This window comes from Culex quinquefasciatus, chromosome 3 (genome assembly GCF_015732765.1).
Source record: "Culex quinquefasciatus strain JHB chromosome 3, VPISU_Cqui_1.0_pri_paternal, whole genome shotgun sequence".
Lineage (NCBI taxonomy): Eukaryota > Metazoa > Arthropoda > Insecta > Diptera > Culicidae > Culex > Culex quinquefasciatus.
The window spans coordinates 74,416,479-74,433,164 of NC_051863.1; the positions used below are offsets into that span (position 1 = coordinate 74,416,479).

The following is a 16,686-nucleotide window of genomic DNA, read 5'->3' on the forward strand; positions in this document are numbered from 1 at the left end:
ATCATAGAATTAGCTCAATACTGTTAATTGGTGATAAGCAACACTTCAATCTGAACAAGGACACCAGTCTTTAGATAGTGTAGAACCTATTAAAAATGTTTTTGTTCTTTGATGAACTTTGGAATTTAAATGAATCAATTGTTTCAATATATTTCTTATATTTATTTATTTATTTATTTATTTATTTATTTTGACTACTAATGCTTAAACAATGTAATTGAAAATGTTTGAAAAAAAAACAAGAAACGAAAACAAATAAAATGATATAAGAAAATGGAACACTCTGGATAAGTTTAGAATTTTATGTTTTATATTAAAAACCTATTTTAAAAATTATCTTTAAGTCACTACCGCCAACTGAGGATAATCGGGACTGCAGGCTGAATAGGTACAGGAGATTTTAAAACATTAAAATTTGACATCCGTGTACTAATTATGTTGTTCTATTCCTGTTGTAACCGAAATCAATCAAAACACTAAAAAATATAGCTTAAACAGCTGTCTTAATTCGTTACTTTTGTCCTGATTTGCTTTAGATGCCGGTGCCGTGTACTAATTATGTTGTTCTATTCCTGTTGTAACCGAAATCAATCAAAACACTAAAAAATATAGCTTAAACAGCTGTCTTAATTCGTTACTTTTGTCCTGATTTGCTTTAGATGCCGGTTTTTGATGAAAAATCGAATTATTTTTTAAATGTTATTTTTTTTCAAGTTAAAAGTCATAAATATACGTGAATATAATATAAAGTCTTTTTTTTAATAAATAAAATTTCTTAGAAAATATTTTAGGCGCAAAGCATTTTGCGGATCTGTAAACTAAAATTCTAACAATTTTTCCACACCAGTTGTTATAAACGGACCTCGGATTCGTGATCAGGGAAAAAGTTACCCCTTAGGACAGGGGTGACCAAAGTATGGCCCGCGGGCCAAACGTGGCCCACGCGGTGATTTTTTTCGGCCCGTTTGACACTTGTAAAGCGATTTTATACTTTTTCAAAATTAGAATTATTACATTTTTATGGAGTAGTGCGGTGCTTGTGGGGACGCGCAGTCCTGCTTTTTCGTGTTATTTTCGTCTCTTTTATGTCGCTTTTTGTGTACATGGGATGATTGGATTTCTTCTTCTTATTTTTCATTTTTTTTAGTTCGCGCGTTCGTTGGCCGATGAATTTTATTTTTGTTCTCTTTATATAGTTTTCGATAGAAACGATCCGATTTTTGTTTTTTGAGACAAGCAAGTCGTATTGCTGGAATAAGTCCTTTCCATATCATCGAGGATCGGAAGGCACGTCGACGAATATTTTTTAAGGCTTATGATATAAAATATTTTAAAGAATGAAGCCCTTCCTTCATCATACCCATCTTACTAACCCCTCAAAACTCATGTGATACTTTGTCGGAGACGCAGCCGATTTAGCGGTCCCATCACTCAAGTATCGGCTAATATTCTCATCCACTTCTCCGTGTCTTACCTCTGGTCATGGCCGGCGTCGGTATTGATCAGCACGATAGGGACCTTTTAAAAATTGCGAAGGGGTGATGATTGGTTCCTACTTTTCATCTGCGGTCCACGGAGCAATGTTTGGGGGTCCTGGCCAATAACGAAGTAGCAGCTACGGGTAGACACCAATGCTGTACTATGCTATTAGAATTATTACATTTTTATGCTGATCTTTTTTTTGTTTATAAAAATAAGATTAATATTTTGATCCCCATTTTACGACACAAATATTTTGTCCAATAATCACAATAATTCAAACAATTTCACACGTTTTAATTTGAGTAAACTAGTTAATATCGTCAAAACTTTAATCAAACATTTTTGGAAATATTTATAACACGTTCGAATTTGATTTTGGTAGAAATCTGTTCTAATTACAAAAAGTACTTATTTCATTATTAACACTTAAACTCCCAAGCTCGAGAAAAAGGGGGAATTTGTATGAAAATTCCCCCTTTTCTCGAGCTAGGGAGTTTTGGTGTTAATGAGAAGTCATAATGACCCTTTTCATGAAATTACCATCAAATTTACTTTGCACTTAGAAACCTTCCCTCGGGATTCAAACTCATGACAGGTGGATAACGAATCTAATTGACTACCATTTGATTCAGGCAGACAAAATGTTGAAATTGGACGAATAAGGCTGATGGAAATATTTTACAAAGCTTTTAATAATTGAATCGAAAAACTAGGAAAAAAACTTTTTTTTCAAAAACTTCAAAATATCACGGAAATTTACGTGCAACTTGCTGCTGAAATTCATTAAAAATGCATTCCTCTGCGTTCAGAAGCATTTTGATCATGGTCGGGTTTATTCAAAAATAATTTGAATTTTAGTTTGTTTTCGATGAATACGTGTTATTCGCCAAACTGTATTTTTTCGTCGAGAATTCAAGGTTTTGAAAATAATAAGGCCGATGCAAATATTTAAAAAACTTTTTGTCCCTCGGCCCTGGCCGAGATCAAGGGGGGGGCAAAAAAATAAAAAAATATAAAAATTTAAAGAACAAGCCATAATTTTCACATTTAAATGAAAAAAGTGTTTTAAAATGCATTTTACACTAGTTCAGTTGTTTTGCAATCATTAGTTTTCAAAAAATCTAAGATCTGACAAAATAAAAATTGTATCGAAAAAAAAAGATTACGCATAGAAAATTTTCAAAAAATCTTAAGATTTTTTAATAAACCTAAACATGCTAAAATTGATTTTAAACGCAGGAGAATGTATTTTAATTTGATTTCAGCTGGTTGCACTTGAATTTTCATTGAAATTTTGAAGTTTATTGTAAAAATATTTTTTATGCTCCTGATTTTTTGGGCCAATTTTGAAGGGGGGGGGGGGAGTGACAAAAACTTTTAAAAATATTTGTACCAGCCTAATTGAAATTTAACTTTACGGGAGCTTAACAAATTTTGTAACATTTTTTCATTGAAATTACATGTCACAATTATCAAAATAAAAAAATGAAATTTTAATGAAAATATAAGTTGAAAGTTCAAACAACTTAATTTTGTATTAACCTTAAACAATAAAATCCACATGTCTGATAAAAAAGTGACATTTTGTCTTTTCTTTTTTTATTATTAACGAAAGTGTTTTAAAAATAACAGAAATTTCTGAAAACTTCAACGTATTTTTTTTAAAGGCCTATTTTGTAAATTTGGCCCGCAAGCTCATTTGAGTTTCAAATTTGGCCCGGCATTGCAAAACTTTGAGCACCCCTGCCTTAGGACAAAGTTTCACGCAAATCGAAGAGGGGTCAGGGCAACTGCTGGGTGTTTTGACGGAGAATTATCTTGATATATTTTATATTCAAGAGAAGTTTTGATGAATATGTGCATATAATCACAACATCCAAAATCACATGTTCATGCCCTCAAAATTGAATGGAGACAGGTATGAAAAAACTAACGATGCAAAGTGGATTATCATAGGGAATGCATGGACAAACATCCATCCAAATCAAAAACTTCAAAATTAAAAATTAAAAAAATGCGGTATTCTAGAGGTTAAGGTCCCAAGTTAAAAGAACTTTTATACAGGGATGGTCGAAAAGATCTTAATATCTTAACTTTTAAGTATTGCTTGCATTTTTTATTTGTATGCAGAATCGACAGGATAGGGGAACACACATTCGAGACCCTCACAAAAAAAAATAACTGTTCAGGAAGGGTGCCAAACTAAATGAACAACATACGTCAGTGACCGGTTTACGAGATGTAACAACATCACTAAAATAAAACTTTGCTTGAATCGTCCAACATTTGCCAAATATCTCGATACGACATTAGTTCGTCCAACTTTAGCGAGCGAAGACTAACCTAACCTATCGCCTATATCTATACAAGCACAAGCGTTGTAGATGTATGTTGCAAGGCACTTTGGGTGAACTTTTCACATTAACATAATCCCGTCTTAGTTCATTTCACTTTGAATATAATCAGTGGTGACGAGTCAGCCAGGCTTGAAGCGCAAATCTTCTTTCGTTTGCTTCATCTTCTTGTGTTGTCTGTCTCTCTCTCTCTCTCTCTCCTCAGGCCGCCGGCGACTTGAAGAGTGCGAAAGAAAAAAGAAGAACAAGAAGAAAAAACTTGTTTTAGGAAGTTCTGAAAATAAGACATAACTTTTATGTAACCATGGCCGAGGGAAGCGCAAAAAACAGACGCCAAGCTCCCCACCCCACCTCCGGGAACCGGCGAAAAAAATATGATAGGCCATAAGGCACTGGCTGGCAGAAAAGTTTACGCGAAAAACAACGAAAAGGACGAGAGAATTTGCGAGAAAGTGCTGATTTTCTGATATATTCCCTGCGCGCAGTTCCATCTCTCAACCATAATTCCGTTGTAACATTTGGGAGAGTGCGTGGGGGGGAGAGAGGAGGCAAGAGTATCGCCGAGTGATGAAGGATTTCCGGGGGAAGAAGTTCCGAATCGAAGTTTTTCGCCATTTATCGATTCCTATTACCGACTCCAATCGGTGCGGACTGTCACCGAAACGGTGTGGAAATGTTTGAGATACTAAATCGTAATGATTTATTTGAATTTCTTGGAGAAGAGTAATCTCCTTCGCGTTATCAAGATCTTTTAGCTTTAGCAGGTTATTGGGAGAGACCTGTAGTTGATGCTTTAACAAACTGTTATTTATTGTAATTTGCTTTACATTCACTTGAAAAACTCTCACGTACCGTAAACTGGGGTCAATCGGGACACATGGGGCGAATTGGGAGAGCAGTTTTAACCATGTTGAAGTACAATATTTTGATTTTTCTGGTTGGTTTCGGTTACAACAGACTCAGGCCAACAAAATGTGTACATCTATTTCCAAATTTAAAAGCTTTAACGTGAATACTTCCATCATTGTCATGATTTTTCGTTCAAAAATATAAATTTTGCGTCGCTTTCAATATTTTGATAAAATTCTTTCAACAAGTTGTTCAGAATAGTGCCCTACACAGACTGATTCCTTTTGGTAACGATTATCCCATCCCACACCTAAACATTTGAGTAATTGAATAGCATCCAAACTTAAATAAAGGATTTTGAAAAAATTGCTAATAATTTAAAAAAGTGTTTATTTCAGTAAGAATCGAACTAATGCTGAATTTTATTTGGAGAAAATATTCTGTGAAATCTTTTCTACATCCTGATTTAATCGATAAAGTCTATAAACGCTAAAGTTTGATCGGTCAAAAGGATTTATTTTTTTCCAAATCTCTAAACAACTCAGTACCATCATTAGGGGTGACATTGGGTCTGGGGTGTGAAATTGGGTCATACAAATTTCAGCTTTTTTGCTGACCCAATCTCACCCCCCAGACCCAATGTCACCCCCGAAGGCGGTAGATTTTTGGTTATTATGCAATTTAAAATGCTCAAATTTGTATTCCAGTAATACTTAAATGTACTATCATTTGTACAATGAAAAGTTTTTTTATTTCATTTTGTTTAGAAAATCATTTACTATTGGGATTAAATTGGGATTCAAAAAAAAACAATTTACAAGCATTGAAATATTTGAAATTGCATTTACATTTCTTAAAAACAAATTTAATGCTACTTTTTTTTCGAAATTCAATAAATTACATTTATAACAAAAATCATGCCATCTTGAAACGGTTCTTTCAAGAAACCGGAGTTTGAAAAAGAACCGTGGTTCTTTTTTCGTGAGTCTTTTCAGTGATCCGACTCTTTGAGCGGCTCGCTCTTTTTATGCCCACCTCTAGAAAGAGCCGTTCAAAAGAAATGAGCGAACAAAAATGAGCGGCTCTTAAAAAAGAGCGGTTTTGCCCACCTCTAGTGTATACTATACATAAATGACGACTAAAAATACAAATCTGTTGAGGCTTCTTATCGCACTACTGTCTCGAACATTGTACAGTAGTCCAGATCGCAAAATTAAGTGGAAAAATGATTATTCGATAAAAAGTGATGTTTTGGAGCTTTGCTGTCTTAAGAAGAGTTGAAGCAAATGGAAAGGGTCTACTTTTGGTTTGGTAGAAAATTAGGTTGGTTCAATATTAGAGTGATTTTGAAAATCTAACTATTCATGAATATTTTTTTGAATGTGTTATCTTCTAAAACTTTGTCCAAGGCATCAACATTTTAACTCGCATTCCACGCTTTCAACGACCAAATTTAGAGAAAGCATCTGAGCAAACCTTCAAAAATCAGTGTTTTGAACGTAGCAATTCAAAGTTAAGTTTTAGAGAAAAGTGAAGTTCACTGTTTTAGCTCTAAAAAACAAACATTTTAATATTTTTGACGAGTCAATTTGGCCTTAAGGGTCAAACTTTACAGCCATTTCAACGAAAAAAAAGAAGCAAATTTGAACCCTAAATATCTCGAAAAAGCGTAAAAAAGTTTAAAATTATGATATAAACCAAAAATATGACCAAAAATCCATATTTTGACACTTTGGCTCACTTCTGAGAGCAGATTCAAATTCAGTGGGAAAAATTACATGGAAAAACAAATAATTGTATAATATTTGAATTTCGTTACGGTGGTCCAATACACTTTTCCCTTGCAACATGCACTTTTTCGAGATATTTGAGTTTTTCTTTAGGAGTTTTTTAAAGACGTGTCAAACCACAAAACTGTTTGTTTTTTAGAGCTTTAAAAGTGGCCCGAACATCACTTTTCTCTAAAACTTAACTCAGATCAAGCTCAGATGCTTTCTCCAAATTTGATTGTAGACGTGGATTTCTAGGGAAAATTGTCCTGGACAATTTTTTTTTGGATTGGCAAGCCCAGCAACTTTCTAGAAGACAAAAATATTCCTGGAAAGTTAGATTTTCATAATCGCCTTAATCGTGAACCACCCTAATTTTCAACCAAACCAGAGTTGCCCCTCTCCATTAGCAACAATAGCAAAGTTCCAAAGTTTTACCATTTTTCATTTTCCACTTAATTATGCGATCTGGACCTCTGTAAATTGTTTAGAACTTAGGCTTTTCATTGGATTTGCTGAAATTTAATTTCTCCCCGAGTTTTGCTCTGTGATGGTGAATATTTTGCTGAAAAAGTAATACATTTTTAAATATTCTATTTTCTTCAAAAAAAAATGTTTTCAAAACTCATCACGCAAACGCAAAACAACATGTGTCTCTACCATTCATAACTCAATAATTTTAGTTAAAATATGCGCTCAATTTCAAAATTAGGCAACAACTTTTCATTTGCGAAAATGGACTAAGGCAATCGATTTGTGTAAAACGAGTCCTGGCTTGACTTTTCACGGCTTGCGGTTCCAGAGATATCGCAGTTTGACAATGGAGACATTTAACATTTTTTGTGAACAAGGCGAAACTTTGGGGCGGTATCAAATGTCTGCCTGTGTGGATCAATCGGACCGCGCACTGGACTCACAATGCAGAGGTCGCCGGTTCGAATCCCGAGGCGGACGCAAAAAATTCTAAGTGTAAATAAAGGTATTCGGTGCCCTCTCCCCGTGCCATACCTTCACACTTAGGAGACCCGGGAGGCGGAGTCTTGTCGCAAAAAGAACGATACACACCTGTGGAACCGTTGACGAAACCGCAAGGTTTAAGAAGGCCACATTATAAGGTGTTACGTCGATTCCGTTTTTCATTCCGGTATCAAATAGGAGGGGGTGGTCCGATTTGGTTGAAACCGAGAATCTTCTGATTTAAGCTTTATAAGAAAATGTTGTTCTCAATTTTGTACTTTTTTGTGCACGATTGAGGTGGAGTAACTCATATTGCACTTTTTTAACAAAACCAAACTGCAGCATTATTATAAACGAAAAGGTCATAAGAAACGAAACTATGTTTGGACGTTAAAGATGAGTAAAATTAAATTTTATGATAAGTTTTATTCAAACGCATATTTTTAATGGCTTTAACCAGACTTTGAAAAACCTTTGTTTAATAATTTATTTTGAGCAAAGCTCTGACTAATTCAAAGCACAGTGCAATCAAGCTAATCTTTTGAAGAAGCTCTCCAGCTAATGACAATGATTTTTGGAATAAACTGGGAAGCAAACGATTTCATTCCGTCGTTACGAGCACCCTGCCCTGCAATGAAGAATAATTGAGTCCAACCTTGCCCGCAAATCCAAACCCTGGAATGCAATAAATTCTAGTGGTAGATGATCATTCCAATTATTCCGCTAAATTAACGCCGAATTGTGACCCCGGCCCAAGCAATGACTCGGGCTTAGCAGCAGCAGCAGCAGCAACAACAACAAAGGTCACCCTTATTCTGGCAGCAGGCCTGAAAGAAGCTCGTTAATTCAAGAACACTTTGCGGAAACGACGCTGGCGCCCAGGCACTTCCGGTCCTTCGAAATCCTAAATTTATACTCTCTCCCTTCCGCCGATCGACTCTCGAGGCGAGCGAAGACGATGAAATTCGCCGATAACCCAGGCATAAATAATGTCCTCTCTAGGACACAGAATTGAAACGCTGCTTGTACTTGCGTTATTTTATTTTGTTGAAGGATTTTTTTATTATTTTCAGTATTCAATTATTTTCCATCCGTATACTTGCGTCGCGATGAGCTTGGAACGGGACAAGAAAAGCGAAATACTTGTGATTGCTTACGATGCGTCTATGGCTATGGAAGCAAAAAGCCTCTTCCGAGAGATGAGTTGTCCCTGGGAAAGTTGTCACAGCCATCACGATGGCAAATTCTCAGTGTATGCGGGAGCCATTTGGCGAACAAGAATGGAAGAAAACGCGATTCATGGATTATGGAATGACATTAGATAACGAGGAAACGGCACCCGAGCTTGAATCCTTAGTGTACATATCGGCCAAAAGAAGGGAAATCCTGTAACCAGTAATAATGTTAGACGAGGGAAATTTCTTAGAAATGATACGCATCAAGTATTAGTATCTGTCTGCTACTGAATTATTTTCAATCTACTTTATCTCATCTCGAATCTCGTGAAGAGATTTTCTCAACCCTTCCAACCAAAGCATAACCTCAAAACTGAAATCTATCAAGAGTGTGATTCCCAAGAGAGCAGAACGTCCTCGAATAGGCATTGAATTGACTTAAGTGAGCAACTCGTTTGCCCTCCCCCACTTTTGCTCCCTCTCCAGATCAATCAGTATCACTTTATACCTCCATTCATAGCTCATTGCTGGGCCTGCATGCTCTATAATGTCTTCGCCTATCGGCGCGGTGTCATCCCCAGGGTTGCAAAGAGGCTGACTGCCCGCTGAAGGTGGATGTCACCCAGAGAGCGTATAACAGACCATCACCATAAACGACAGCAAACGACGTCAATGTTGATTAGGGTTCCGGCTGAATGACAAGAGTATTGACTCTTGCCACCCACCATCGCGACGTCCGTCGTCTTGAGGCTTCTGGTTGTACCATAAACTGTGATAAAAAAATATTTGATTAAAAACCAACGCCAAAGATACGACAGCTCTGCCAACAGGATGAGGAAGCTTCATCGAAATGGTGTGTCGAGTGTAGGAAGCGATAGGTGGCCCCCTCGAAAGGGCGTGGGATGTTGATACTTTCGATCCCACTTTAATCCTACTTTTTGGGTTTAGAAGGATAAAAAATGCGTTGCATTAGGAGTTTTTTGTTAAAACAACTTGGAGGGAGGTTAGTTAAAAGCGAGTGCTCCAAAAATTGCTACAGCTAATTTCACAAGATTTGATTGATTACTTGAAAAAATACTAAAAACTAGAAGATGCACTTGAAACCCATAGGTCTTGGCGGTCCTTATATCAAGATTTTTACTCGAACCTAATCGTTCGAATAATTGAAAGGTAGCCGAACTTAAATCTAGGACTATGGAAAAATTTACTATCAATTTTCGAAATTGCTTTTATTTGTATCATAATTAAACAAATGCTTATATTTTATGTGAAGATAATATTCCTCGAAATTTTGTCTATTTTTTTTTTTTTGCTAAGCAATTTGAAATGCTCAAATTTGTGTTTCTTTAATACGAAAATTTACATCAGTTGTTGAGTGAAATGTATTTTTCTTTTGGTTATAAGTTCATCCACTTTTGAAATTAAAAAAAAATGAAATCTCAAAATATGAGCAAACATTTAAGTTGTGTTCAAATATTGGCATCGATGCTATTTAGAGTTTTTTTTTCAATAAATATTGATGAGAAAGTTGCAGTAACAAACTATGATGATCCAACTTGCAAAATTTCGAGAAATTGTCCCTTTTTAACTTGCCGTTTTTTAACCTATGTTCTGAAAAAGTACACCGTGGGACAATTTCTGAATTAATTTTATTCTGACATTTGAATGTTTGAAATTGCATTTTCAACTCACAAAAACAAATTCAACACTACAATTTGTTGGTAATTCAATGAATCATATGTATGGAAATATAAAAATAAACACAAGATTAAAAATCATTCTATCGGTTCTTTCAGAAGACCTGAATTTCAAAAAGAACCGCACATTTTTTTTGTGAGCCATGGTTCGTTCGCTCTTTTTAGCGAATCGGCTCTTTGAGTGGCTCACTATTTTGTTGCCCATCTCTAGGTAAAACTATGTTTTGCCGCTCCATTTGTTTTGCCTTTCTCACCTCCAACATTCCAACCCGTTCAAAATTTTGATTATCTCGTCGCCTTCGTGCTAATTTGTCGTACGTGCATTTTAAGCCAAATTGAGTAAAGAACGCCATTTTGTGCAGCTCACAATGCCTCACCTTTAGACCTTCTTAGATATTCAAAATTCGATTTCAATCCTGAGATGTTAAAAAAAACCGAAAAAAACTCCGTGCATTGTTTTCACTTGATAAATTGTTTCAATCTTGTCGTGCTATTTTGACACAGCCAGAAAATTGATGTAAGTGCGACAATTGGCCAAAGGGATTTCAGGTCAGAACGCGTTTGGCACAGGTACAAGCTCGACTAACGTAAACATTTTCACTTATAATTCAGGACTCCGGCAACCAAATTCAACCAAACTTCGGGACAATGCATAAAATGGTCAACCAAACAAAACGTGTTTGTTATTGTTTGCATTATGTAGGGGAAATTCTCGTATGTTTGGCAGGTTAAGCACTCGCTCCTAACTCCATCCATTTTGCTGTTTTTCACTATTTAAACAACTAATCTTGTAAAACTTTTGATAAAAACTTGCTTGCTCACTACTTATTGAGCTATTTATCACTCGATTTCAGTTGAAAACGCTTTTAATAAGCTTTAATTGAATGTCAAAGTTCTGACCTTCCAACATTAGAGGCACGCTGGAATTAGATGCTGTTTCCCTACTCTCGTTTTTGTTTATTCAAGGTCAAACATTAAAACGCGTTTTTCTCGGAACGTCAAAAAGCGACATACGACAAGATAGCACGTCAGCGTCGACCCTACCAAGTGTTATGATCACTTAAGTGCGAAAAATGAGAAACTTTGGGGTGGTATCAAAAAGGAGGGAGTGGCCTGATTTGAACAAAAATCGGAGATTCTTGCTCGTTTCAATGGTATCAAAAGCCCCACCAAACTTGAGCTTGATCAGAAAATGTTGTTTTCAATTTTGCACTTTTTTTGTGTACGACTGAGATGGAATGACCCATTAGGGTGTAATATGGTTGTATGGAAAAAAATAAATTTGTCCAAATTTAGCGAGCACAACCATTTTTCAGATCCTTTTGGGGTCCTAAACAACTCCCCAAAGTTTGGGAACGATTGGTTTAGTCCTCACTTTGCGCAAAGCGATTTAATTTTCCATATAAATTTGTATGGGAAAAACCATTTTTTTGGATTTTGATATTTATAAAATCCACGTCTCACGCTGTACTAAAACCGGATTCATATTCGGATACTCTGGAAGGTGCTCTACAACTTTCCCGAAGAGAGTATGGTGCTAACTTGCTCCTATAAAAAGATACAGCGTGTTCAAAACTCGTCTAAAACGTGTTTTTTGCTCGAAAATCACGTTTTAGACGAGTTTTGAGGACGCTGTATCTTCTTTCAGGGACAAGATAGCACCATACTCTCATCGGGAAAGTTGTAGAGCACATTCCAGAGCATCCGAATATGAATCCGGTTTTAGTACAGCGTGAATCGTGGATTTTATAAATATCAAAATCCAAAAAAATGGGTTTTCCCATACAAATTTATATGGAAAATTGAATCGCTTTGCGCAAAGTGAGGACTAATCCAATCGTTCCCAAACTTTGGGGAGTTGTTTAGGACCCCAAAAGGAACTGAAAAATTGCTGTGCTGGAAAATCGATTTTGATATTACACCCTAATGACCCATATGTTGTCAAACAGTTGTTTCATTGTCTTACACATGGGGCTTCTGCAGAATTATGTTCTTTACTAAGCAGATCCCCAACAACTTTGCGAAGCTCATCATGTGTAACGATTCACAGCAGTGGAAACTGTTCCTAAAACAAGGTTCTTCCTCCTTTGAAATGATCCCACAATTTATCTCTTTCACTTTTCAGTGAGCTCGCATGCATATACGGTTGGGGGATGGTTAGAATTTATATTCAATTTACTAGATGTCGTAAATTTTTATGTTCCATTTCATCTTTCTTTTATTTTGCCCTTACACGCTGGACTAGAAGAACAAGGTTTCTACCGGTCTTGGCGGGAGCCAAAACCCAAAAATGTTCGTTTACGCAAAGTTTTTTTTCGAGGGCATTGGGACGAGCTGGCGCGCCTCGAAGAAGGTCGAATCTACGAACTAAGCGCCGCAAAAGATGGCCACATAGTTTTCCGGGGAACATGCGGGAAAGGATTTTTCATTTCGGGAATGTTGAAAGTGAAATATGCATGGAAGGGATAGATTTCTCTGTTCGAACAGGCGTTGTTCTCGAGATTCGGATGCCATATTTCTTCCCATAGTTGGACCAGAAGCTGAAAAGGCAGGAGATAACTTTTGGGTGTGCTCGCTGGGTCCTTTAGGGAAATTATGCGTCTCACGATTTCATTGTTAAGAATTGTACCTCGGGGAAGGATAAGGAAACCGGAAACATGAAAGTATGATAGGTTAACGGCAATAAATTTAAGTTTGGATTTTCGTGCCGTCGAGGGTTGACAGCCATTCCACGTTACAATGAACATTCCATGCATACGAATGATGGGTTGTTTTTGTCATGACAAAATTACCATATTCGGGCGGATTCATTCGATTTGCCGATGCGGGGAATAAATCTTATTTGGGTGAAATAATTTCGTAGTTTAATCGAATCGTGCCGTCGAAAACATATTTTGCCACATTTATCTGAATATGGCCTTGCTATTTAATGAACTTTCACGCTTCTACGAGGGTGTGAATTTCATAACATCCATCCCAGCCCAGACACAAACCAGAGCACCCTTCCAAACACCTGCTGTCCCTCTCCTGCGTCAGGTGACGACGATGGCGGCCGCGAATGAGCTCTCGCTGGCTGTGTCAAAGGTGTCATTTGCCATGGTACAAATTCATTTACACAGTAAATTGCATTATCCAGCTCCATGCATAGAAATATGAAATTATGAAAATTACCATCCAGCAGAAGAACGCAAAAAACACCTCAGCACCATGTTCATGCATATGGCTGTTGAGTGCATACACGAACGGGAAGGTGGAGTTGGTCGCTCTTTGCGAGACACTGCCTGGAGGATGATGTGACGTGCGAAAACATATGGTGTAAGTTTATGATTTTTAATTTAAGTTTTTTGTTTGGAAGCGAGCATAGCATTACATCCAGTGAAATTGTTACTTAAATTTAAATATTTGTTACAACATGTTTTCTACTATGATTATGTTCTTGCTGAAAAGGTAGTCAAAATGACACAACATTGAACCTTAAGAAATGTGCTTAGACGTCCCTAAAAACAATACCAATAATTAAAAAAAACTCAAGACTTAAAATGTTCTATAAAAGTAATATGGATTTGAGTCTAAAAAAAGAGTTTTTTATTGCTACATTATCTTTATTTCTCAAATACCAAATACAAGCTTTCAGAACAAGCCCAGAACTCTGTTCGGTGGCGCTGCTGGAAGAGACTGGCCACCAAGAAGTCCAGTGAGTCCACCCACGACCTTGCCAAGCCCGCCAAGCCCATCGCCCAGAAACTTGCACGATATGGATTTCAACGCCTCCAGTTGGGCTCCCCAAATAGACAGCTGGCAGAATCTGTAAAACACAATTATGCACTAGTGGTAAATGAACATGGCATTCGCCCTACCTAAAGTCATTTTCCAACGAAACCTGCTCGCCAATCCGGATGTACGGCGTCCCCTTGCTGGAAAACTGCTTGAACAAACTGTCGTCCCTGGGATTGCTCGCGTTCATGTGGGCAAACTTGGCAATAAACGTGGCGAACGCCTTCCTGGCGTTGATGTCTCGTTTGGACTTTACTGACGCCCTTTCGATACGATTCCCGTGCACGTCATGGCTGTCAAACAGAATCCCAAGCTCGTCTCCGTGAGCGACAGCGCCCTTCTGTTTGGCAGAACTCGTTTTGGAAACCAGCGGAAGGCCCGCGAGGAAGTCACTTCCTTTGGTGGATTCCGACCGGTGCTCGAAGCTGTAGAAGAACGACTTCGAAGACTTGCTCCACGATTGTGCGGTTACGATAGCCGGGAGGTTGAACACTGCGTCTGTGGTAGCTTCCACAAGCTTGTTGAAAATCTGCGTTACATTCCACGATTTTGGTATTTCCAAATATTTCGACAAGTCCAGTACACCTCCAAGAGAGTCCACCAGATTTATGGATTTGTTAAGGTTAAGGAATCCGTCTAGGCCAACTTTTTTGCTGGTGGTTTGGAGGAAATTTGTCGCAGAGTTGAACGAAAACTCAATTTCTTTGACATCGATGCCGTTGGCGGTTTCATCCTTGGTAACACCAATCAGTAGGGGAATTTTGGGGAAATCTCCTTCCTTCATGGTCATCTCCGGCGTCGAAGTTAGTACTCCCAACAATCCACGGCCGTCATCTTTCTGCTCAACTGCCGGATTCATGCCTACGTTACCAGTCAACGCTTTGATAGCGTTCTTACCACTCAAACGAGTCACTTGCAGGTCGCTATCAACTTTGATAAGCTCTTCGACGGTTTTTCCCCGCATGCACTTTACAATCTCAGTTTCGTTTCCAGCCGAGCAGCCGTGATTTGAGACGATCTCGTTGAGTGATGTGACCGGTTCTTGATCGTACGAGTTCGGCTGTAGCGAAGAACCGGACATGGCCACAACTCCGCTGATGGAACTGCGTGACATGCTGGCAGATGATAGGATCATGGCCGCTGTAGCTCCGGAGCCATGTCCAATGACCTTTATCTGGGTGGGATCTCCGCCGAACCACGAGACGTAATCTTTGACCCAGCGAACCGCACTAGCCATATCCAGCAGGGCAAGATTTCCGGAAAAGTCGCGACTGCCATCACCAATTACGCCAAATGATCCTAAACGGTACTGAATCGGAATGAATATGACACCATTTTCGGTTAACGGTTCCGCGCCGTACTGGGCGGCCGACCCGTACCGATAGCCTCCACCGTGGATCCAAACCACCACCGGCAGCCCCGTTGTCTCGTCTGGCATCTGGGGCGTGAAGATGTTGAGCAATAAACAGTCCTCGTTTCCAATTACTTTATACGGGTTGTTTGGCTCCGGCTGCGGACACGGTGGCCCGTTATTGATCGCATCAACGTCGCCGGCGAGTCTTTTAAAACGTGGCCTCTGAAAGCGATACTCCCCGACGGGGGCGTCCGCATAACGAATCCCTCGGAAGGCGTACAGCCCCGTCTGACGGTTCCGCGTGCCCTCCACCCGGGCTGATTTGCCAACGTGGCGTACAAATACTACCGGATCGTCCACCGGGGGTGGCGCCGCCTGTGACCCTCCGACGATGGCCTCACTGCGCTTTATGACCGTCAGCAGCAGCAATAAACCAACCGAAATAATCAACCAACGACCACGCCACATGGTCCTGACCTGTGCTCCGTTCCGTTCCTGTTAATCAAGGATCTGCTTGACCTTAACTGGCGTGTGACTGCACTCCGAGAGGTCGCAACTTTGTCTCCGGTCGCGGCGACACTGGCCGTAAAACTGCGTATACATATAAATACATAGTAAAGTTTTGCTAAATATGCACTCTTATCAACATTTTATAGCGGATATGATAGCCCTTGGTGGATATCGTAAACTGACCCATTTTGCACTGGGTTTGTGTTTGCTGTTTTATCGTAATGTTGAGTTTTTTCCTCTTCAGCTTGTGCTTGACCAGCAAACATAATTTTTTGGAATAAATTTCAGCTGCTCCTTATAATTTTTGGCTTGTTTGCGGTTCTAGACAATAAATTTACGTGGAGATGATTTGCGATGAATAGCTTTATGACATGCAATTAACGAACAAATTTGTTTCACTGTAGTTATATTCTCTAAAAAAAACAAATATTTTTTTATGGAATGTAGGGGAGTTGAGGGTAAGACGGCCATGCGCTTTTTTACTACTAAACATGATAAAAGTTATCCAAATATCTAATGATATTGTACCTTAGGCTAAATAAGTTACTTTGAGCCACTTTTTGCAAAACAAAAAAGTTATTTGTTAACAAAGTATTACTAAATTGCCTTAATCACCAATGTGCCGTAATATTTATCATTTGAAATAAGTGAAAAAAGTTAATAAACATTAACTGTTTTAAAAACATTTAGGAGCATATTACTAAAACCTTTTCATTTCACAGTCATGATGATTATGTCCATTACAGTACAAATACAAATATTACA

At 38.2% G+C, this 16,686-nt stretch overlaps 2 protein-coding genes across 2 annotated transcripts in view; one reads left to right on the forward strand and one right to left on the reverse strand.

Annotated features, from left to right (window-relative positions):
* Positions 1-16,686, forward strand: part of LOC6039226 (acetylcholine receptor subunit alpha-like 2) — a 77,614-nt gene that overhangs the window by 48,774 nt on the left and 12,154 nt on the right. The gene's annotated exons all lie outside the window — the stretch shown is intronic.
* Positions 13,865-15,983, reverse strand: LOC6039227 (carboxylesterase 5A). Its single transcript, XM_001848816.2, has 2 exons — positions 14,141-15,983; positions 13,865-14,088 (listed from the first exon to the last, which is right to left on the reverse strand). The coding sequence occupies exons 1-2, from the start codon at positions 15,877-15,879 to the stop codon at positions 13,914-13,916; spliced, it is 1,914 nt and encodes a 637-aa protein (XP_001848868.2). The 5' UTR covers positions 15,880-15,983; the 3' UTR covers positions 13,865-13,913.

Coding starts and splice junctions, on each gene's coding strand:
- LOC6039227 (XM_001848816.2), bottom strand. CDS start 15,879: ATGTGGCGTGGTCGTTGGTTGATTATTTCGGTTGGTTTATTGCTGCTG. Junction 14,089..14,140: donor TCGTTGGAAAATGACTTTAG/GTAGGGCGAATG, acceptor TGTGTTTTACAG/ATTCTGCCAGCTGTCTATTT.